This window comes from Gallinula chloropus (assembly GCF_964237585.1).
Source record: "Gallinula chloropus genome assembly, chromosome: 21".
Lineage (NCBI taxonomy): Eukaryota > Metazoa > Chordata > Aves > Gruiformes > Rallidae > Gallinula > Gallinula chloropus.
The window spans coordinates 7432360-7456109 of NC_140106.1; the positions used below are offsets into that span (position 1 = coordinate 7432360).

A 23750-nucleotide genomic window follows, 5' to 3' on the forward strand; every position below is an offset into this window, starting at 1 on the left:
ATCTTCTGTTTGCTTAAAAAGAACAAAAATATTAAACAAATCTCTGAAGAGTAATAAACACTTAATAAGGAAACATGGCTGAGCCCCCAGCCCGCGCCCCGGCCCTCCCCACCCCTTTATGTTTTACCTGTGGTTCTCCTGCCCTGGAGCCGTGCAATGTAGAAAAATCAAATATACAAACAAAACTCTTAATCCATCCCTTTATGTAGCTAGAGTGAAATCTATTTTTTTTTTGTTTTTTTAATAAGAACTCGACAATCTCTCTTTAATATTTACATTGAGGAAGTTGTTTGAAAGTTTAAAGCAAAGAAAATCCTGAAGTTCTCAGCGTATCCAGAGTCTGCGGGGGTCAGGTTATCCCCTTCCCTCCTCTGTTGGAACGTTTTAAGCTGGAATGGCAGCCGGTTAGTTCCCTGCCCTGGGCTGGTCCGAGATGAAAGGTCCGTGCTGAGGGTCCCCCCCCGCGCCCCCGCAGCGGCGTCTCCACCCTTAGTTTGGTATTCTCTCAATGTAAATGGCTGGTGCAGCCGAACGGGCGATTGTAGCTATGAAGCTGTGGTCTCGACTGAGTTCCAGGTTGGTTGTCTCAGCCTGCTCCCGGGACATGGTGTCGTACCCCTTGTTTACATGGAGAGGCTTGTGAGCCTGGCAGTATCCGATCACCGGCTGGTCGTAACTGTAATAGGGTAAAGTCTTCATGTGGTGAGGAACCTGCACCAGGGAGAGAGGAAAAGAGAGGGACAGTGAGTAACATGCTCGGCTGTGCATCGCTACAGCATCTATCGCAGAGCATCCGCAGCCATCACTCAGCCCCTGCAGCCACACAAACCTCTGTGCATCCAAGGCTGCCTGTGGCACACTTGGATGCCTCCTGAATCAGGAGCACTTGGTGTCAGGTGGATGCACGCTGTGGCTCCCAGAAGCTGACAGAAAGACAGCCACCCCGCTCCGGCCCAGAGTGATCCCCGTGTTTCACAGTGGCCTTGAGTGCCCAACTCTGATCTCTTGGGCAATCTGGCACATCAGGTGAACTGGAATCTCCTGGCAATAAAAACCTCCTATAAACTGGCCCTTCTTCCAGTGCCATGAGATGGGCCGAGCGTTTCCACCAGCTCGGGCCATCCTGAGCTCACCAAGGGACTGGAAAATCCATCCGCCAGCCCGTGCCGCTTCCAGCACAGCCACAACACGCACGGTGGTTCTCCCAACACAAAGCTGCTTGCCCAAGGTCACGATTTCCCAGGCTCTCCACCTTACATCCACACCAAGAGACACAATCAAAGAGCCTCAGCCAATGCCTGGGGAGCTGAGCAGACCCAGCCCATGTGCAAACAGCCATGTATCCGAGAAGCCTGACAGATCCATCCCGCATCCCAGCGCTACCAATGTAAATACTCAGTAACCACCAGCCCCCCACCTTCCTTTTTCTTCCTCACAAACGTTCTGTGCTTGCAAATGTTAATCCTACAACTAAATGTGATTTATGGCACACCACCAGATATAAATCTTTGCAGATAATTTTATCATCTGCAAGAGATGAGCTGATCAAGTAGAAAGAAATATGCTCTCAGGGAAAAAACCACACGCTGCAGGAGATTCAGGCAAGAGTTTACCCAACACTGCTACAAACCCCGAGCTCATTACAGCTGGATGTATCCTACGCATAATTCAATCTTGTAACAAATGCCCTTTTATTTTCCACACCAAACTTCACGTGAAGACCACAGAGCTCATTTATCACAGGCTTCCCTTGCATGGTGGGCTTCCTTCAAAGAGGAGGGAAAACACAAAGGCATTAAGACTAATGAGAAGCGTTGCATGGTTAGAGAGCCTCCTGCATTTGGGTCTCCTCGGCAGTCCGATTCCTCCCCTGCTTCTCTGCAGAAGGCTGGAGGGAATCCAAAACTCTTCCACTAGCTGGGTTTCAGCTGAAAACGTCACTTTACGTGACAGCTGAATGGCAGGAATACAGAAGACAAGCTGCTCGGCAGAATTTGATGGGACAACTGTGTTCACTTGTGGATCAAATTCAGCCATCGTGCAAGAAACTGTAACTCCCTCTGGATTCAGTAACATCCATGCCAATTCCTATCAGGGCTCGCATTTGTCCTCAGCCTTTAAGGCAGCTCTTTATGATTCTATAAAAGCCAAGGTCTGTTTGTGTTCTGGAGAGCGGAGAGATTGAGGTCCTGGCTCTACAGCAATAACACACAGTACATTAACCACCCGAGTCCTGGCTGCTTGTCTCCTCCCCTTCTCCAAACACGAGTCACAAGGATCAGGATCTCAACAACACCCCTGAATGGTGGGTAAACACGGTTCCTTTTCAACTCTTTCCCCAGTTTTATAAAACCTCTTGCTTGTTGTGACTTAAAAGTCAGGTTTGTGTACGCCTGGAATGACAGTCCTAAGGGATGCTGTGCCCTGGGGGTAGAGGAATGGTGGATATTCTGTATCAGTGAAAAAACAACCAACAAAAAAACCCCAAACCAACCAAAATAGGTGCATCAGGCAACCTGCGAGATTAAGGAGCTGCAAGTTAACTTGTAGAATGCATTTCTAGGCTAACAAACCCATCAACGGAGCTGCACCTCCCTGTTCTCAGCCCTGCCTTCGTATGATTCTCCGTCTCCCTTTGAGTCCTACATCCCATCAATGGATATGTGACAGCTCCAGGTCCCTCGGCCTGACACCACAGGTTACAGGGCTTCAGTTCTGCTGCTCCTGTTTTCCAAGAGAAAGACCTCTCTGGCTGTAAAGCCAGACGTGCTCCATTCGCCCCGATGGAAGAGGTGATGGAAGAGGTGATGGGAAACCCGCTGCTGTTTTGCACTGCATGCATTTTCCTTCTACAAAACAAAGCTGAAGCATGGATATTCCTGGGCAGTCCAACGTTTTACCTGGATTACAGAGTACCAGCAAATGTGAAACTGACTGAAGTGCAAACACTTGCCTAGTTAACGATTACAGGATTAAATTACACACACTTCAGAGGTTGTCCATACGTAGTGAAAACTCTGAGTTACAAAACACGGCCACTATGTGTTCTCATTAGAGCTCACATCCCATCTCAGAACACCACGACTTCATTGCTGAATTAGCATCATAGCTGTTGATAAATCAAATTCAGGGTTCTTTTTAAACCCTATCATAATTTAGAGTAAAGATAAGCAAGATATACTATCATAGCTCCGCGATTAGTGAAGCACCGCGCTTCACCTTAGAGACAGATTGATTAGGTGCATTAGGCAGATATAGCCGATATAAACAATTTCAGAGCGTTTCATGCTGCTGAAAAATCACAGTTAATAACCCTGGAACATCCCTCTGGAGTCAGCACAGGAAAACATTCCTATTGAGGAGAAGGCACGATCGTACACTGCCGATTATAGCCATTAAAAGGGACAAATGCAGACGCTCAAGTTCGTTCTGAAACATGAATGGGTATTTGTTTTCCTCTGTTTCCAACTGGAACGAACACAAAAGTGCCTGGCTGTTCTTTAAAATAAGCCTTTTGTTATGAAATTCGTGTTTCCTGAGGTAATTCTCATATTGACAAAAAAAAAAAAGAAAAAAAATCAGAACATTGTTTATTAAAAAGAATAAATCAGCAGGGAGAAGCCCTGGCTCTGCTGTGAGGTGGCACAAGGTTTTCCAGTTCTGTTTGTACTGCAGGTGCCTGTGTGACACCTGAACCTTCCAGGAAAGCTGTCACCTTGACTCGTCCGTGAAGGGCTTCAAAATTCTGTAATCAGCCCAGGAACAGATCCCACCAGGAATGAAGTGTTGAGCAGGAGTCTGCTGGTGGCTTGACGTGTAGCTGCAATTCCCACAATCAATTCCCTGCAATTTCATGTTCAATTTCCTTCCTGCTCCAGACAAACCACTTCTTTGTCTCTTTTATCTCTTTCCTACCGAATCTGATTCACGGTCTATGTGGCTTCCCCTGGGAGACATGACGGACAAGGAGGAAGACTCAGTGCGCAGCTGAAGGTCTCGTGAGACCTGACACTGAGCCCACCACCCTGAACACCCCAAATACCACAACTGACTGACAGGTGGGTAATTGATCTTACTAAATTCCTGTACTTCTGGCTGGGAAAACGGGGTCTCAGGATCAACATGGGCCATCAGAAGAGAGGTGGGAAAGATGTCAAGAAACAAGGGATGGGACACACGAGGCAGGAGACGGCGCAGCCATCGGTTCCTTCTGCGGGTCCTACCCATAACCGATGAGCTATATATATAGAGAGTACATAATAACTAACTAGAGGAATTAAGCAACCATCATTGTATTAAATAAGCATATTAATCTCATGAATTACATGTCAAGTTAATAAGCAATTTATGTATATATGGGACTGTGGGGGTCTCTACAAAACCGACAGATTCTATATAAACCAAAGTTAACTAAAATCTGTTAGTTTCTTACCTGGCATTGCAATTTTCACCAACCTTTTTACCCACCTATAAGTCAGACCATCAAGACAAAACCCGATGATTTATTCAGTCACCCTTGCAGAGAGCATTTCATGCCGTAAACCCCTGTATAGCATCACCCTGCCAGCACCGCTGACACCGCCAACTGCATTTTAAGCCTACAGGTAACTTGCTGATCCCTCCATCCAATCCCACTGACACTATTCCCTTATACAAGCGAACCTCTGGACAGACTGCTTAGCTCCTTGTGCTTTCCTGAGATGAGGCACAACTCCCGCACACCCCACTGCTCCCTCTGCGGGCAGACTGGATCCTTCAATCGGGAAACGAAAAGGTTTCCCTAAAGGAAACTCCTGGAAAGAAGAAAAGTCTTCTGAGCCTTGTTGTTGTTCCTCAGGCAAAATATTTCTTTTAAATTGCTTTGTCTGGGGTTTATGGAGTATCTGGCTCCTGACAAAAAGGCCCACTGATGGAAAACTTAAAGCCAGATTCAGAGCAACCTTCGATTTTCCGCCGCGGAGGGCCGATAAAATAAACAAACTATCTAGATATTCTAATTGCAAAGCCATTAATACTGCTTTCAGTGCTATTAGGATAATTTCCCATGGAATTCAATAAGAGCAGGAGCCTGGTGGTTCAGGAAAGCTTTTACATCGTGTAGGGACAGGAGATGAGCTTTTCAAAGGCCGTGCAGGAGGACGTACAGATGCCAAAAAATCCCTCTGAGTATCTCTTCACATCTTTGGGTCCCTAAATAGATGCACTTTGAAAACCAAGGCAACTCAGCCTTCATTCAGACCCTCTGAAAAGTGCTGTTCTCAGCAGGAAATCCTGCTCCCTACACATCACACGGAGAGCTCCACAGTGAGGATCATCTGCACTTAACCTACCAGGACAAGCCAAAGGTCCATCTAGCCAAGTTCCCAAGGGATGGTGGAGAAAGAGCCCAGATCAACAATCCCATAATAGCTTCCACAGCACCTTCTGACCCCGTGCTCTCCCTGCTCCAATCAGCTTTCAAAATCACTGGCATCTCACACCTGAAATGACAGGGAGCTGGACCTCCCCAGGTATCTGAGAGCCTGAGGCACGCTCACAGGCCCTACATCACCACGTGCAGCATTTGGGAAACGGAGCACACAGAGTCTGTCAAAGAAGAATCATGACCAAAAGGGAAAAGGTGGAGTTGTTTCTCCATGATGTGATCATAAAGATGGTAACCTGCTCCATCCATTACTCACAATAAATAAGTACAGTCCTTAATATGAACATCTGATAATGTTGCTGCCACAGTGACAAATGAAGGCACTGGAGAATGAGTGAAATAAGTCTTTGTCTCGTATTAAAATGCTGCCTTTTCATTAGATCTGCCTAGGATTTATAGTGTGCAAAAGAACTATCCAGAAATTGATGGCTTATTAAGATTTTTAAATACGATTTCAAGTTGCACACAGATTCTTGGACAGCAAGAGACTAAACACATTACTCCTACAGCTGGAGAAGAGTGATTCCAGTTGCACAGTGTTCTGTCCCTAAGACATCAGCAGTCATAAATGAGGCAACACAATGACTTAAGACTAAAACCCACACCAGGGCCAGAAGGGGATACGTGGTGCCTTATCAGACTGATAGAAGAAATGGAAGGGTTTCCTTCAGCGTTACCTAGTTATACTGTGCCCAAAAGGTTTTGGCTGGAGTCAGACTACAGTGTCAACCCAGCCTCCAGAGCTGCTGAGCAGAGATGCCTTACACCAAAAGAAGAGGCGCAAGCAAAGCATCCTGGCTGTAAACTGAGCTCAAGTTCAAGGAATTATTCATTCCTCCCGAGGGAAAACGTGAGATAAACTCACTCCATGGGGAGAGAGAGAAAAGAAACCGCTGGCACTACAGGCCTCCTCGGTCACGGGAGGGAGCTCCTATTATACCCAATGTCTCAGCAGGGTTCCCTTCATGAGAAATGACAAGATTTTAATTGCCTCCACTGTCTCTTAGCAGAGGAATCAGTGTGCAAGGTGGCACAAACACACTGGCAAGAACATTAATCCAGGAGCAGAAGAGACAGCTTCTGCTCCTGATGTGCGTGTGTCACTTCCATTAGCGGTGATGGGAGCAGCGCGCCTACGCCGAGAGGAAGCTGCAACCCCCCAGTTTCCAAGAGGTACTGACGCGTGACTCATATTGGGGTGAGGATTTATGTAACCACCATCTTTGCTGAAGGGCTGAGGAGCAGCCTCTGCATCGTGCTGCACCACGAGCACAGGAAGGGTAAGGTCAGAACTTCAGGTCGAGGGAGGGATGAGGGTGATGAACCGGCAGGAGGTGCCCGGCTGCAGGTGACGTGCTGCCCGGTGCCAAGGCTGGAGGAGCTGGTTGTTGGGGCTCCTTGGAGGCAGCAGCTTTGGGTGAGCAGTGAGGGTGAGGTGGCTGGAACATGCCCTGATCCTGAGCCAGATGGGCTTACAGCACTGGGGACGAAACACTCAGCTCCCTTCCTGTCAAACCCACAAACTGTGATGGGGGAGCAAGGTCAGCTCCTCAACCAGGGTGCTGAGGGGTGATGCTGCTCAGCCTATCTGCTCCGAGGAGCAACACCCGAACCTCAGAGGCTTCCAGTCTGCCCAGCGATACATACACTACCAGTAGGAACAACCACACAGCTCACTCTCCACCCACCTGCGTCAAAACAAGACACCTCAGAGTAATGCCAGGACTTTGATTAAAGCTCATACAAAGCCCCAAGACCCTGGATATGAATTGCTACAGCTCCTCGCTGCAAAGCCTCTCTCCCCTGGGACGGTGCAGAGCAGGGATGCAGCGGTGTCCCTGCTTCTCCACACAGGCTCCACGGCAGTGTAGGCACACACACACTACACAGCATTGGAAAATTACTAACAAACAGGGTCCATGCTGCAGTCATGTTCCGTGGAACCGCTGTATATCAGGGATCAAGCAAGCAGAAAATGAATGCAAGAGTGTCCAGCATTGCAGGCAAGGACGTTTCACAATGATAGCATTATTTTTTAATACTCTACAGAAAACAAATGACTTGTTCACTCCTCCAGGCAAGTTTTATAATATGCAGGGAAATCATCAGTAAAGACATACTCAGAATCCCTGGAAGAAAGATGGATTTAAAATCTTTTTGGCTAAGCCAGCTCTGCTGCTACAAAACCAAGCGGACCAATTCAATTACTCCATGAAAGCAAAAACAATGGAAATAATTATTGAGCAACAGTAGCTTAGTGACACTTTGAGAGCAGAAGGGAATGTCTGAATCAGATTTAAAGAAAAATCCCAACCAAAAACCCAACAAATCACATATTAAATCCTCCAAACAGCAGCTGTGCAACACCAGAGAGCAGGCACAGTAGCAACACAGGTGAAGTGTTTCAGGAGCAGAACCTGAGGTCAGTGGTCAACCCACCCAGACCTGGCACAGCAGCTACACGGCTGAGGGTTCAGCAGCAGAGGGAAGGGCTGGAAAAGCTGCTGGAAAGCAATGAGTTGACTTCATTCTGTCCCATCCCCACGTGCCCACAGAGCATCACTCCAGCCACAGGGTCGGGATGGGACAGTTTTGGGACTGCTCTGGGTCAAGATCACCACTCTCCCCTCTCAAACAGCTGTCGTTACTGCTGACACCTAAACTAGCCCGAGACTGGCGCTGAAAACCACAGCGCTGGGGCACACTCAGAAGCCCAGCGCCTTGCCCGCACGGCTGAGCACTATCGAATGCAGCCAGGAGAGGGCTGTAGAGTACATGGACTCCGGTGTCTGCTCACTGGCTGCACCGAGCCGACTCGGGGCTTCAGGAAAGCCAAACAAAGCGGCCCCGGACCCAGTCTGACACAATCAACCAAAGCCAAAACAGCCATTGCCCACTTGGAGCGTGTCCGTGCCCGAGCACAGCTGCAGCGCTGGAGCGTAAAGGAGAAGAGCCAGGTTCAGAGAGTCCTGCTGGAAGAGACAATCTGCCCTGTGAGCTAGACTGTGAGAGCCCAAGGAGCTGCTGCTAGAAATACCTGCAGCTCATGTCAACAAGAGACTGCATACTCCAGCAGCCCCTCAACCAGCCAAGCATGAGCCAAATGGTTTCCAGCTACTCTGGTATTTTTTTTATGTTTTTCTGCTTGGGAAAGGCAACTCCAGTGTGTGAGGAGGGATGGGCAAAGAGGTAAAGCCAACTTCTTCTGGCGTGTGCTGCTACTCTGTGCATGACTGGCATGGTGGCACGTGGGGCTGCACCACCAACAGCCTTTGACAGGTCTGCACTGGCTGCAGCCACCCAGAACAAACACCGAAGAGCAGGAATATAAAGAGATGATAAAGAGATAAATCAGCCTCTCATCATCCAGAATCTGTTGTTTATTTGCAGTGCCTCGAGGCCTCGACCAAAACTGAAACTGTGCTGTGGTAACCAACGCTCATGCGTTCAGTAAGAGCCCTTGCCCTGCAGAGCTTGTACTCCAGACAGGCATGACAGATGAAGGGTGGGAGAAAGGAAAATAGCAAACAAGAAAAAGATCTCTCAACTGATGCACAGATTGAGGGACAGATTTTTCCACGAGCTAAATACATGAATACAGATCTTTTATCCCTAAATGACTTCCCTCCTCATGCGGCCACTGTGACTGTGTGTATATTTGTATGTGACACAGCCCAGCACCAGCGACTCTGCAGAGCAGAGATGTTGAGTACACAGTGTCCACAACGCACGGGGTATGTACACCAAACTGGCTCCTGTAAACTCTCAGAACAGACCCAGTTTAGTGCCATCACCAAGGATTCAGGGGTGCCTCTGCGCTGGCCTCTGCTGTGAAGGGCAGGTTCGTGATGGGTGTGGGGCTTGGGGAGCTTCGACCCCTGGCAGCAGGATCTTTTCTCAGCTCTGTGGGCCCGTTGTCAGGTGCTGGCAGCACAGAGCCAGTCCTGAGTAATTGAGTATTTCCATAGTTCCCTGATGCACCTATTTGCTACTGGACCTTGGGCCAGGGCTAATGCTAATTGAATACTTGGGTCTGTGTGTGATAGGGCCCAAATACAGTGAACCCTAAGGACCACAGGGACTAAAGACCTCAGGGGTGCTACCTCAGCTTAAATAATAAAAACAGCCGCCCTCCTGGCCTGCTGCTCCCCCACTGACATCAACAAAACCAGGGGAAGATTGTTTAAGTACCCATTAGCTCCCCAGTAATTACGCTGTTCCCCTCCCTACTCTTTACCCTGGAATGAAGCACAGGGACCTGCCTCAAAACACAAAAGCAATTGGAAAGACCAACCAACACACACAACGATTGCAACCAGCGATCCGCTGCCTCGACACAGCACTCATCACCCTGAGGAAGAGCCTGGGAGCCCTCATCTCCTCACTATAAACAAGGCACCAAGTTAAGATGAGGCACAGCGAGCGGGAGCGGCGCACAGTCCTGGTTGCCAGCCGGACAATGGTTGACATGGTTACCCTTTTCCTTTTTGTGCTACAGGTATGTAGTAAGTTCAGCTTCAAAACCCTTCCTACAATACAACACAATGCGATGCAGCCTCTTCCTATTACCATGGAAGAAAAGAATGTGCCATTGACAGACTCCTGTGCCCTTTCAACGCAGAACAGCTCCCACATCAAAGCTCACAGCACTCCTCTGCAATAGCTATTCACCGCGGCTTTGTGGTCAGGAACTAAAACATTTTTATGAAGTTCTAAGGGAAAAAATTATCTCCTGAAAATGAGTCTCTTGTAGTAAGTGCTGCAAATAATGAACATCTGCACCGTCTCCTCTGGAAGGTGAACCGAAGGAAACGCAGCCTTAATGTGCATCTGAAACGGGGATGGGTCAGCCTCTGAGGTGTTTACTGGGCGTGATGGAAACATCCAGTTGTCAAAGGAAACATTAAACAAAGCCTGACAGAGTTAGGCAGGACGTGTTGTTTAAACACGTTTGTCTATCAGCAAGAAAACAGCTGCAGATTAGAGGGGAGTGTGATCAACCATGGCTCAAGCGCAGCCTCCACCAGATGGGTTTCGTCGGGCGGATCAGGGACTATGGCTCCTTCTCTCCCCTTCCCCACCCGGGCCCAGGTATCACCAAGGAAAGGAGCAATACAGCACATGTATCCTCACCAAACGTCCTTTCATCGAGGTCCCCGTGCTGCTCACTGACATAACTGGCAGTGCTCTCAGCACACCTGATGCCGTGTGAATTTGTACGGTGATGCTGTGATGACAGCTCTGTGCCCAGACTGCTCAAAGGCTGACGTTCTGTGCCTTCAGTCCTGTTATCCTTCAGTCCTCCTTTGGAGGGAGCGGGCTACATCCTTTCCCTCCAGAACCAAACCAGCAGGCATTCCATCCCAAACCCCATGTCTCCAGGCTGTTGGTATTGACCCGTGCAAAGCAGAGGCTGCCTGGGCTGCTCTATAAACATCAGCACCCCAACAGCTTCTGTCCCACATGTCACTCACAGGACACTGGGAGAGCACCCAAACCACACCAAAACCCTAATCTACTTGAAAAAACCCCAACAGAACACATTAATAATGGATGCAGATAGATGCAGTTAGATAGATGCAGTTGTTAGAATCATATGAATTTTGGGGAGAAAAGTTTACAACACAAAAAAATAACATTAGGAGTCGACACTAATTTAGGACAGAAGAAAACCAAAGGAGCTGCACGTACAGAACACCTGGCTGGTCTTCTGAGCATCCTCAGACAGGCTGTTAGCGCAGGCTAACCACTACACAAACCTTCCTCTACACCAGAGCGTCAGGAAGACCTACAGGAAGACAAACACACGGTCCTCATCCTCCAACTCCACAGCCTCCATGCATTCCTGGACACGAGCATTCCTCTGATAATACTCACATTCAGACTGTGTAGTGATGGGACACAACAGAGCCTTCTCTTCCCCCCTCCCATACCCACACTGCTCAGCAGCAAGAATTGTCAGCACATTTTGTATAAGAACAGCAGCCACACAACAGGTACAGGGGAATCCTTGTGCCCCCCAACAGCCACTGTGAAAACAAAGGGCTGCACATCCCTCCTATCCCTGCGTCCCCCTTTGTGCCTGTGTTATGCTAATATAATTAGTACAGTTACAGCATCATTATTCTGTTGTCTAGCAAACTAACTCCATGGCAATTTTAGCCTGTGCTGGGTTGCTTTGGCTAAATAAATCTCTAGCTCAGTCTAAGCAGTATGCAGAGTCTGCAGGGAGACGAGGACTCCATTTGTTAAGCCCTATGGAAAATGGAGAGGTTCTTGTGATCTGCAGCGACCTGAGACCTTCCCTCACAGAACCCAAACCGGTAGAAATTGGTTTTCAGACGTTCTTCTATTTGTATTTCACAGGACTTTTTAATTGATGCAGTTAAATTATGTTACCCCTTTCCCAGGCTGTGAGAAACGGGGCCCAATCCTCCCTTGGCTACTGCTGTAAGAGCGCTTTACAAAACACAGGTTTCAGCCCCTCTTGCCCCAGTCACCACCCTCCTGAGAGATGATGTTGGCCAAAGCACTGGCTAAAACCAGTATCAGGGTTCCTCACTACCTCAGGCTCTGCTTCCATAGGTTGGTGGGTTTGTTCTTCTACTGAATGTTTTATAAAGTTCCAAATAAAACATGGAGAACTGAGATATTCAGCTATCTAAAGATGGAAACGGATTCACCTAGTGACTATCTAAACTCTTTTTGGAGATGAAAAAGTGGAAAACTAAGGAAGCTGGCTCCTATCCTTATGAAACACATCTGTTAATCCCATACATCGCTCGTCCAGTATGTCTGAGCTACCTGAAGCCTTTGCAAGCCCGACTCCAACACTGCATGTGCTGAAAGAGGGGAGGCGCTTCAGATTAATTTTTTAAAGCTCATTAGACATGAGATTCTGCCCCACAGTTCTTGCAGCGTACAGCCCACTGCAGGAGGAGAAGCTGGGCTCCTAAATTAGCAAGACATCTCCAGTGCTTCTGCTACAACCAAATCAGAACCAATGGGTTTCTCTGTGAGAGGGGACAGCCAGGCCACCATCTAGTGAGAATGCCTCTAGACCTACCACAGAGCAAGGCTTGCTTTAGTAGATACAAACCCCATGACTGTGACCACATGCCAAACCCTGCTCAAGCATCGGTACGAAATTAACTGCAAGTGTTCCAAGCTTCCCCAGAGGTGTTTGCTTAGTGGGAATTCCTCTGAACACGAAGCATCCTTAATGATTCCATCAAATCCGCGCTCACAGCTCGGGGGTGTGCAGCCGTTTACTCTAGCATCAGGGATGCCTGGTTTAGAGCTTCAACACAAACATATCTTGGTTTTTTTTAATTCTCAATGAGGTTGCTCTGTTTAGCTTGGATCTCATCATAACTCCTCGGCACTTAACTGTGTTGGGAACAGCACACACAGTCTTGAATCCTGCACCTTCACCCAACCCGTGAAACCCGGAACACCTGTCAGAGCCTGTTTCCATATAAAACACAAGCAGAAGTGAGGATATGGAGTTTATGCTGCTTTTAGTTATGCCAATTCTGTTGATGTCAGTAGATCTACTCCCATTTTACATGGTATAACTAACAAGAGGACCGTGATGCGTATCTGGATGCCTGCAGGGAAAGCTGCCCACTGCGTTACGTTTCCATCACACGGACAGGATGTCTCTCCAAACCCAGTATAGATGGTAAGAGATGGTGTGAGCAGCATAAAAAAGAGGTCCAGCACATTCCCTGCTGCTGTGCCATCTCTTTTTACTAACCATGGCCAGCCTCATGGCATCTCTTTGTTCTTTGCCATGGTAACGTGGTGTTGGATTTACAGAGCTGATTTTTAACACTGTTTATTAAACACAAAGCCCACCCAAAGGTTGCTCATCCGAAACCACAGTACCTTATGTTGGAGCCCTACAGACATTTCCTTACACACTGCGTGTTAAAACCCAAGGTGAGCAGCAAAGGGATTGGTGCCTACCAGCACTATTATCACTGTACCCAGGTTTTTCCAAACAGGCTTACATAGCTGAGGACAGAATTGGTAATTCTGTACCTCAGGCTATTTTTAACTGTGCTGTACAGCGCCGAATCTCATGGCAAACTGATGTTTAAGGAGGGTTTGGAGCAGAGTTGAAAGTAGCTGAGCTATTATCTTCAAAAGCAAGTTTGACCCTACTGAGTTTAGCTCATTTCCACCAACTGTTTGCCTCCTACAAAAATCTGCTTCCTATTAATTTGTGTTCTTTTGAAGTTACCAGACCACATACTGAACCCAAAATACCCAGCTGTCCTCAACCGCCTGTGACCCGCAAGTCCCCGTCCTCCTCACGCTCCCCTCCCATGCCAGCACCCCTGAGCAGCCCTCTTCCTTTGTCCCACAGCCCCTTTTTCAGAAGCCTTGAACCCCAAACTTGGGAGCAACTTTTCCACTTCCTTCTGAATCCCTTTGCGTCTTTAACCAGGGCCTGGCCCAAACTGAAGAACAAAACAAAATGACAAAGTAACTCCAGCCCCAGACCCCCAAACAGCCCTGGAAAGAGCTTCTGGGTTTGAGACACCAACGTAGATAGGTAGAATTCAACACAAGTGGGAGAGAATCGATCCAGAGGGTTTCCTGAAGTGGTATTCATGGACACCGTACTTTTCCACACACGCATCCAGCAACAGCCCTCTCCTTGCCACCATCAGCACCTCTGCCTGCTGCAAGGACAAACGCCCTCCCCAAGAAAATGTTTCCACTCACTGAAGCCAAGACACGATGACCTCCCGGCAACACTCAGGGAGAGGTCAGTCCTCTGCTTCCTAGGAAGTGATGGAGGGGGGAAGGAACCACACAGGCTGCACCTACCCGATCCGAACGCGGAGTGTGGGGTTCCTACCTGGGCAATGAGAGCCCTCGCCACGAAAAGCTCTGCCGGGAGAATGTGCTGTGTAAAGGAGTGAGGCAGAACACTCACAACTCTGTGCCGTGGCTGTTTTACACCTCAAAGTAACTGCTCCCCTTCCCTAGCTGGAGAGGAAACAGTTCCTGACATCTTTAGCTCACCTGAAGATACAGATTCCTGCCTCAATCCATGGCCCCCTCAGCCTCCAGCTTGACTCCGTGCGGCTCTGGGAGCAGCACAACGCACGTCCCAACTGCCAGGCATAGGGGAGATTACTGCAACTGCCTCACAGATGTCAGGACCACATCACAGAGTCCGAAACCCCAGACAAGAATCCTTGACACTCCCCTGTCAATGACAAATTGTTCTCCAGGGTACCTTCCTGTCCTGGTCTCTTTTAAAGAGCAGGCAGCTGCGTGGATCTCGGCTCTCAGCCGCGGTAAAACCACGACACTTCCCAAGGACAATGAGCTCCTGTCTCCAGTGGAAAACGGTCTCGTTCACAGGGTTTCCCACACGCTGGGGCTCAAACCCGTCTCTAAACCAAGTCTAGTGCTGGGATTAGCTGGTTTGTGATTGTATTCTTGAAGAAAGTACAATGTGAAGACCCCCCTTTACACCCTGTGAGGAATATTCTGCAGTGCATAAACAGTCTGATAAAGATGAAAACCGTTATCTTTGACTGTTGTGCATATACAACTAATTTCCAGTAGCTGAGCCGAAGCACTACATCGCTACTACGGAGCCATCAGACTTCTGATGCCTGTTTAACAGCTGTTGGATCAGTGATGTTACAAAGGCAGCGAACATAAAACATGCTGCTCTGCTCCAGCCCAACTCCTGTGGAAAGCGTTTCCTATTCGGGATGACGCCAGTCGGAGCAGACAACGCGCTTACGGAGACGCGGTGAAGATACGTACGAGGAGAACAAACCCCAAGTACAATTAAAGAAACCAGCGTGAGACCTCAGCTTCTGGGAAGCATGGCAAAGGGGAACAGCAGCAGCCTCACAGAGAGGCGGCATCGACCCCAGCGAGAAGCATCCCACAATCTGTTCGGAAGCTGATTCCATTCTGTTCACGGGAAGGCAGAACGACACCGAGCGCACACGGCTCCTGCCCTGCGAGGCGTGTGCGGGGGGCTCCAGGGAGATATAAATCCATTCTACTCCCAGGCACTGCAGGAGCTAATGAAGTCAAACAGAGACCATCGGGACGAGTTTTCTCTTGCTGTTGTAGGCTGCTGCCGCTCTCTGCCACACCAAGGCAGCGCAATGGCCTCTGCACTCTTCTGTGGGTGATGCTGCAGCATGTGGAAGCAATAGGACTTTTCCCAGCGGACTCGAGCTCCATCTGTGTCAGTCCATCGCTGCTCACTACTGCTGCATCCAACTAAATGGCACTTAAAGGAATGAACACACAGCTCTTCTATGAAGTGAACCCTCTTACATTCATCTGCTCTCTAGTTTTATCTCCGAGCGCCCTGGCAGCTAAGAAAAGATATATAAAATTAAAGACCAGTAAAGACATCAGCACCAATCCCCTGTATAGGAACTGCTGACTGAGTGCCCAACTTGAGACATTTAATAAGGGGTCTAATTTTCAGAAAACAGACTCTTTTATCCAGTCCTGCTTCCCTTGTGCAGCTGGGAACTGAAGACCCCAATGCTCTAGACTGCCAAAAATTTAACCCAAAAACTTTTTAACTACTGATAAGCACCAGCTCCCCAGCAATTTCCACACATCATTAGAAGAAGTCTTGCATAGACTGTGAAAGAAAGTAATTTCTAGAATTAAAACTACTTGAAAAGAGATCACTGATCTTAGAATTTCTATTTAAAATACATGGAACTCCTTAAGCAGTAAGTACATTTGAAGTTTCTAATTGAATTGCTCTGCCTTCCTGCTCTGAAGAGAGTTTCTAAAGGCAGCAGTGGATAGTAAGCACGACTGGGACCCTGGAGACCTGCCCCAGGGCTCAGCCTTGCCAGGGATCTTTGGACAGATCACAGACCGTCAGTTCTTCAGCACTAAGACTGTCAAAACAGCACTGTTTTTTGCTGAGTGCTTTGGGATAGAGCAGTGAAAAGAGCTGGACACTGATCGTTCTTACTAAACCTGACAATGACACCATCAAATGTACCATCCCACTGGCCTGGGAAAAGTACCATTTCTAGACCACTGATTTTTGTTGGTCTTGCTTCCCTTCCTGTCATGGGGCAGTAGAGAGGACATAGGACAAGCTTTGGAGTTTATCTACACCAGTGTTTCAGGGTTCTTCTGCAGCTATTGCATCAAGATGCCTTCTCCACATGCAAGAAGGGCTCAGCATCATGTTCACAACTTCACCAGGTAAAGCCCAGGCCCTACCAGGTAGAATGAAGCCTGGCAATGCTGGGTCACCCCAGCGCTGTTATGCTGACAGCAGCGTGGTCCCTACGCTGGGCGTTTACAGGCTCTTACAGAAGGCACAGTTCTGGTCTAAGCAGCACACTGGCTATTTAACACAACTACACCCTTCATTTCAGCACCAATCTGGATGACAGTAACTCTGGGATAGCTGTGGTCACTGGCACCCCACTCTAGCCCACTGTGAGGGCACACAGTGATCGAGAGATGCTCGTGAAGCTTTTGGGAGCCGTGTGACAGAAACGTGTGGTGGTACCCATGAGAACAAGCAGTGAGCTCAGGAGGCCTCCCAGCTAGCAGCAACAGCTTCCTCAGCACTGATCTTCATGCAACGGGCATCTCCTCCTATACAACAATGGCTTTTCAACGAACAATCTACCCACAACAACCACTTTGAGTATAATTAAGTAATTAATTATATTTTCTAATCTATTAAGCCTTGATTGCTTATCAAAGCATTCAGCTGGATCATTTTCCTCTTGTCATTTCCAATTAATTTTGCTTTTATTTTTTTAAGTGAAGCTAAAAGTCTCTCAAACTTCCCAGGGAATCGGGGCTTCAGTGGAGCAGAAAGAGAAGCTGCTATTTTTATTTTCTCCCCCAAACCACAGCTTCCCAACAGCTGATGATGTATATGGAGTCACACAGGTAGAGTACCCGGCTGCTAGAGAGTAGGCAGCACTGATCTTCCACACTAGTGAAAAACTCACAAAGCCCGTGATGCTCATGATGCTCCTACAGCTCTAACCATCCCTGCAGCTAGGCAGCTACATTCACCACAGCGCAGGATTAAGTGGGTAATTAGCAAAATCAGGAATTAAGCTAATCTGGCATCACATCTGCAAATCAATACAGACTGATATGTAATATTCGTAAGTGCTAAGTACCAAAAGTAAGAGATACAGAGGCCTCCTCAGATGGCTGAAGCTCGCAGAGCCTCATCCAAGCCCTGGGAACACGCTGCTTCAGGAGAACCAGTCCATGCTGTTAGAAAGTGATGATAAAATGTATTCCTTTGTAGCTGATGTGAAGAAAAACACACCTGGCATTTGTTTCTTCACACACTGGAGTTAAAAATAATGAAAAAAACCTTGTGAAAATGTTACCCACGTCAGAGGATCTGAGGAAGCCCAGGTAACGCGTCTCCTGTCTCCAACTGTGACTTCTTCATTGCGCCTCAGTGTCACCCTCAGCGACCTAAACGTTCTCTCTGTTATTTCTGCACATCTGCTGTTTCTCATTAGATCAGCACAAGGGGTTGTGTCATAGTTTGGGCTGACAAGAAACTCAGAACACTTTTAGCTTGGTTTGAAAGTAGCTGTGAAAAACACGGGAAATGCAAATCTGAAGGGACTCTGGGGGAAGGAATTGCTGTACCCCAGTCTAATCGTGTGCCACAGAGAGGTGGGGACCCACACAGCTCCAGGAGCCCAGTAGCTCCAAGACAAAAAGTCTGTCCTCTGCCAAGGACCTCATTTTTACTCCAGTTACATGAGAACATGTTAGGGTCAAAGATTAGCCATTAGCTAGTCCAGACAGCCATTTGCTGTTCCAAATAGCTTATTACGCTTCCTCACGCTAATTATTTTTAAGTTTATGTATTAAATTATAAATCATTTATATATTAGCTATTCTACAAAGCAGTGTGAGATCTAAACCCTTTCCTGTAAGACCTAGGCAAAGCCATCCCTCCCCACTTCACCATGAGCTTCACAGGCGGCCCGGAATGGGCACGTGGATAATTCCAGGCCATTCACCTGCCAGAGATAACAGGATGAAGAGACAACCCCCCACTTGCACTAGACTATTTTCTCATTTCAAATCTCCAACGAGTCCAACAGCTGCAACCACACAGGGAGGAGGAGGATGACAGCACTTCACAGGGTCCCTGTAAGTGAGGGCTCCATTTGGCTCTTGGTGACACAGGGATTGACCCTGTGCCATTGCCATGCCAAAGAACAGGACACAGAATACATATCGCTTATGAATCACTGCTTCTAACATCAACAGTGGAAACAACACCAAGAAAGAAAACTTCCTTAAGAAAAAGAATCAAATCTATGTCTGGGATTCAACTCGGTGGAGAAATTCATTTCTCTGTCAATACCAGGACAAACAGGGTTTCTCATCCCTCTCCTTAGGTATTGAAAGTCATTCATTTAAAAATAGATATAATAGATGTATTGCCATTTTCTACTGCTGAAACAATGCACTAGAAAGACAGTTAACTGCCTCTGGATAGTAAATAAATTTCCTGCCTTATTGAGTGAGGTGAATACAAAGAGATGAAGCACTAAATCCTGCCCATGGCATGCCATCTCTGTCTTACGTTGTCACGCCAGCAAAAATTATACCCAACTTAGTCCAAGTAAATTCTACCTCAGAAATGCTCTTACTGAATACGGTGGGGAAGGTTTCTCCATCTGCTAAATCTGCAACTCCCAAACACCGGTCTGTATGCAGAGTTTAAGATACTGATAGCAGCACTGTAGCAAGGGGAATTTCATCTGATGGCCTGAGTAGCTTTTGACAAGCACTCGAGCATCAGAGGGAGAATCTGTACGAGCAACTCGCGCTACATCACTTGAACTCTCCTCCGTCACTGTGTGAGAGAAAGCAGGTTTAAAAACGCAGCTACAGAGACTTATCATCCTGAATGCATTAAATAACTCATAATTACTTCACCATCTGGCATGTCCCTCCACAGATTCCTTCCACCAGTCCTCTCCAGCCCAACACCTACATCCCCAGGTCCTGCAGTGCCAAGTGATGGCCTTTACTTCTCGCCATTTGGATTGATGTCACGGAGCGGCAGAGTTTTGCAATCACATCAGCTAAGAGCTAGAGATAAGACAGCGCCAGAAAGGGAATTAGGTGGGATCTACCTTGGTAGAATCTGGCTTTATGGCTGGGGAGAAAAATAAATAAATCAGAGGCAGCCCCTGAAAGGCCTCGTGATCACAAGATTTCATCTTTAAACCCTCATTTACTGGGAGTCAGAGCTGGGACAGAGCTTCAAAAAGTGCTTCTGTGGTACAAGCTGGAATCCAGGTGTCAGGCCTGAATTAAGCACTCAAACATTCCAGTTTTGAGGTCCTGGGTGCAGGAAAGCAGCTGGGATTTGTACAGCTTCGAGTTCAGAGGGTTTTTTGGTCAGTTGTTTCTTACCATAGAGGTTACTAACCACTTACACCACATCCAAGAGGGAACCTTTCTAATCCCAAACACTTGGAAATCACACAGTGGAATACAGTCTCCGAAAGCTCAGGAGCCTTGTTTCACAAAAGCTGGGCCTTGTCTGGAGCAGGCAGGTGAGAACACTCCAGGGAACAATGCAGGACACTCAAACAGCCGCCTGTCTTACACCCCAGGTCAACTATTGCTCTTCAGGTGTTTCTACAGTACCTAGCATGATGAGCTCTGATGCTAAGTGGGGTCTCAGGTCCCTCTCAGACCTGCAGCAAAGCAGGGGTGGTTGCCCCAGACCTGCCTTCCCCAAGTCCTATCCCCTGACCCTCGTCATGACCTCCCCCAGCCACATGATGCGGATGACAGGTCAGCTCTCCACCCACACCTTGGCCACAGGAAACGCTCCCAGGCAGGACTGTGCCTGAGCAGCCAGCGATGAGCAGAGACAGGGTGAGCTCAGGCTGGTTACTATGGAGAAGGTATAATCTGATTTCATACATACTGAGTGTGCCTGTACTCCTCTGTTTTGTTTGGGTGTTTCTCCCGCTCCAGCTGCCACCCAACCTCACCTTCACATCCCCACATCTACCTGAAGAGTGAAGCCCCTGAGCCTACCTGTGAAGCCTCCAACAAGGAAGAGGGCTGAGCTGACACTGTATTGTAGAGATGCCTTTTTACTGAGGGCTACGTTGAGACCAACAAATTGGACCACGCTAGCCCTCGGGTACAGAGGGCTGGATTCAGACCCCCCACATGGAGACAGACCCTTTCCACACACAAAAATTGGCATCCAGCACTCAACTGGAACAATTCTGGCATAGATTATTACCAGGCTTAGTCCAGGTTGGGTGAACTCTGAGGTAGCACAGCTTGCAGCCTCAGTAAGCTGTATCCTCCTGTTAGGATGGCCTGATGATCTCCTGCACCTCCAAGGTATCCAAGACAGTCAACTGCATTGGTACAGTGACACCAAACGAGTCCCATGAACGAGCTCAGCACTATCACAATTAGACCTGATCAAGAGCAAATTCCCAACTAATACACTGCCTCCAGCCAGCTACAATGGGTCCCTTAAGGAAAGCAGCACAGGTACCTGCAGAGGAAGCACATGCTCAGAGAAGGAGCCAGGTTAAACCAAACCCATGACTTCAGCTGCCTTAGCAATGCCATTATACCTGGAGACTAACACAGCGATGTGCTGTCTCCGAGAGAAGTTGAATGATGAAAGTGGTTACAAGTACATGACCATCTACAATTAAAAAACTGAAGCTTTATAGAAGCAGCAAACCAATCAGCAGATGGCAAACAGATGGATACAAGATTCAGAGATGTGTACATACAAAACTTAATTGAAATTAAAATTATTATTCATTGCAATAAATTCAGCTTGGGTGGATGAAAGGCAACATCCTTAAGTAAGGGAAAAAACGGTTTTAAATAATTAAGGCTCTATTTATGAATGTCTCTTGAAGTATTCATGAGAATCTCTTCATAGGGATAATAAAGAATATATTGCTTCCACATGACAAGCAAAGGTATTCTCTGAACTATAAACCCTGAAAACAGTATCTGCAGGTAAAAATCCCAGCTCCTGGGTTGGGATAGCAAACATGTATGGAAACCTTTGGAAAACCTGCTATGGCTCAGGCAAACCACTGTACAACCACCAAGGGTCAGAATCGAGATCTTCAGCATCCCCTCTTCATTTGCCTTGTCCTGTTTCTAAAAAGGTCACATTATCCTTATTTCTAGCCATCGTGCTAATCATTCTTTGCAAATGTTAATTAACAGTAAAGAATGATTTCTTGCCTTGTAACAGAGTGCTGCTTCAGTTCACTGTAGCACTGCTCTACACTCTCTTTACCCCAGCACCAGGAGCTTGCCTTGCTCCCAGGAACCCAGCCTGGTACCTCAGGATGACACACAAACCACTCCCCCACGTGAGGGTAAGGAAAATCCCCCAAACTCTCTTGGACTCCAAGAAAAGCTGAGAGATCCCGGCAACTCACCCACCATCACATGGAGTAAAGGGTACACGGGGTCTGCCTCCGAGGATCCCGACTCCCTGCAATCCCTCTGGGATTCCAGAGCAGCCTGTGGTGCCTGGCCCCAAGGGATGGGCTGTCCTTGGACCGATCCCGGTGCAGCAGCACAGCAGCAGGAGCAGTGAAGCCTGGCAGTGAACATCAGAGTGCCTGGAAAAGCATTCAAACTCCTGTCACTTGCACGTGTTCTAATACAGCGAGGAGTCAGAAGGATTTATTGTATGTTTCCCTCCTGCTAGGGCAGCAGCATCAACAACCAGCACGTTCTGCAGGGACAGAGAGGAAAGGGCTGTGCTGTTAAGTACCTTGGCTCAGCTCGGTGGGGTGTCGTGTCTCACCGAGGATGCTCTGCAGTGGCAGGAGTCAGTGCCACCACGGTGTGACAGCTCCTCCACCCAGGACCAAGGTGTTGCTTCTGCTCTAACGGTCCTTCTTCCCCCTGCCTGGAAGGGGCTGGATTTGCTGTTCGTTCAGGTCTGCTCTTGCTCAGTCTGGAAAATGGTTTTATTTTTGCAGAAAAGAGGAGAAACCCCCTACACACAGACCTGTCCCACCACAAAGCCCTCACCTCTGGTAGGACATCATCTCTACTTCTAGCAACTGACGGCTCACAGTGAGATTTTCCTTTCCAACTCAAACTGAAGGCAGAGGAGAGGGAGTTAGGCCAGTGTTACCTGGGCAGGAACATCCCCAAGAGCAGCTCCCCCCTTCCCTTTGCAGGAAGAGCAGAACAGAACAGGTGCTCATCTCTGCAACGTGTGCAATAGAGCAGGGCTAAACTAGAACAAACTGGGATACAACGTCCATCTCCCCGCTCTTTAGAAGGATACAACAGGTCTCAAATCACACGCAGGCAGCAGGTGGCTGCCCATGTTGTTTGAACTTGCCAGCCACCACGATGCTGCCTGATTCTAATGAATCCACACCCAAAGTTCATCTGCCTGTGAGCACAGTGCAGCCCTTGGGTAAACAAGCCCGAGTTCAGGCTGGGGAAAAAAGCAAGCTGCTGTTGAGCACGAGTCAAACCTGGCACCTAGGGAGCTGCCCGCAGAGGATGCTCCAGGCCAGAGCAACAGGATGTGGCCCAGCACCCCGGAGAGGCCACGCTGTGCACCCAGGCAGCAGCAGCTGGAATGCAGGGTGGGTTCTGCCAAGGGCTCTGAGGTACTGCTGACACCATCTGCCCTCCCCTCCGGGCACGCTGCTGCCTCGCGCCGCACCTGCTTCCGCTGGCAAAGGCGCTTACGGGGAGGTAAGTCAAGCCTGGCCTAAACGTGGGGACCCCCGAGAGGATGACACTGGCCTGATGTGCCAGGCAAGGAAATTTCAGTTAGAATGGCCCATCGGCTGCCAGAAATGAGCCAGTTCATTCGCAGAAGCATCCAGAGGTGACGTTGATTTGCTCAGCCCCAGCATGGCCGCTCTCCGCAGCGCGCTCCTCGGGTAGCGGCGCGGCACGCCGAATCCCGCCTCACCCCAGCGCAGCCCCGCGGGGACACACCCGTCCCCTCGCCGTGCCGGGCTCCTCTCTTTCCCTCCCTCTCTCTGCTTCTATAATTAAAAAAATGGACAACCTCCATGCAGGCTTCTGCGTGTGCCTGCCATCCACAAACCCAATTTCACACCATGACAGCCTAATTAATCTTCTTCTTTTGTTTCAATAGCATACGGTCTCCGCTCAAGTGTGGAATATGGTGGAATCTTGCTGAGAACACATCTGTCAGGGCTGCAGCATGAATAAAGGAGTGCAGCAGGCTTTTGTGTGATTATATCTGTATTTATATAGCGCTGTGCCTATCCTGTGC

The 23750-nt window shown here is 48.3% G+C and overlaps 1 protein-coding gene across 1 annotated transcript in view; it reads right to left on the reverse strand.

Moving 5' to 3' along the window:
* Nucleotides 1-300: 300 nt before the first annotated feature.
* LRRTM4 (leucine rich repeat transmembrane neuronal 4) overlaps nucleotides 301-23750 on the reverse strand; it is a gene marked incomplete at its 5' end in the record, with an annotated part of 156050 nt that continues 132600 nt past the window's right edge. The window contains one exon of the mRNA XM_084273895.1: nucleotides 301-711. Within this exon, the coding sequence (XP_084130021.1) occupies nucleotides 490-711 (222 nt within the window). The 3' untranslated portion in view covers nucleotides 301-489. The remainder of the gene's footprint in view (nucleotides 712-23750) is intronic.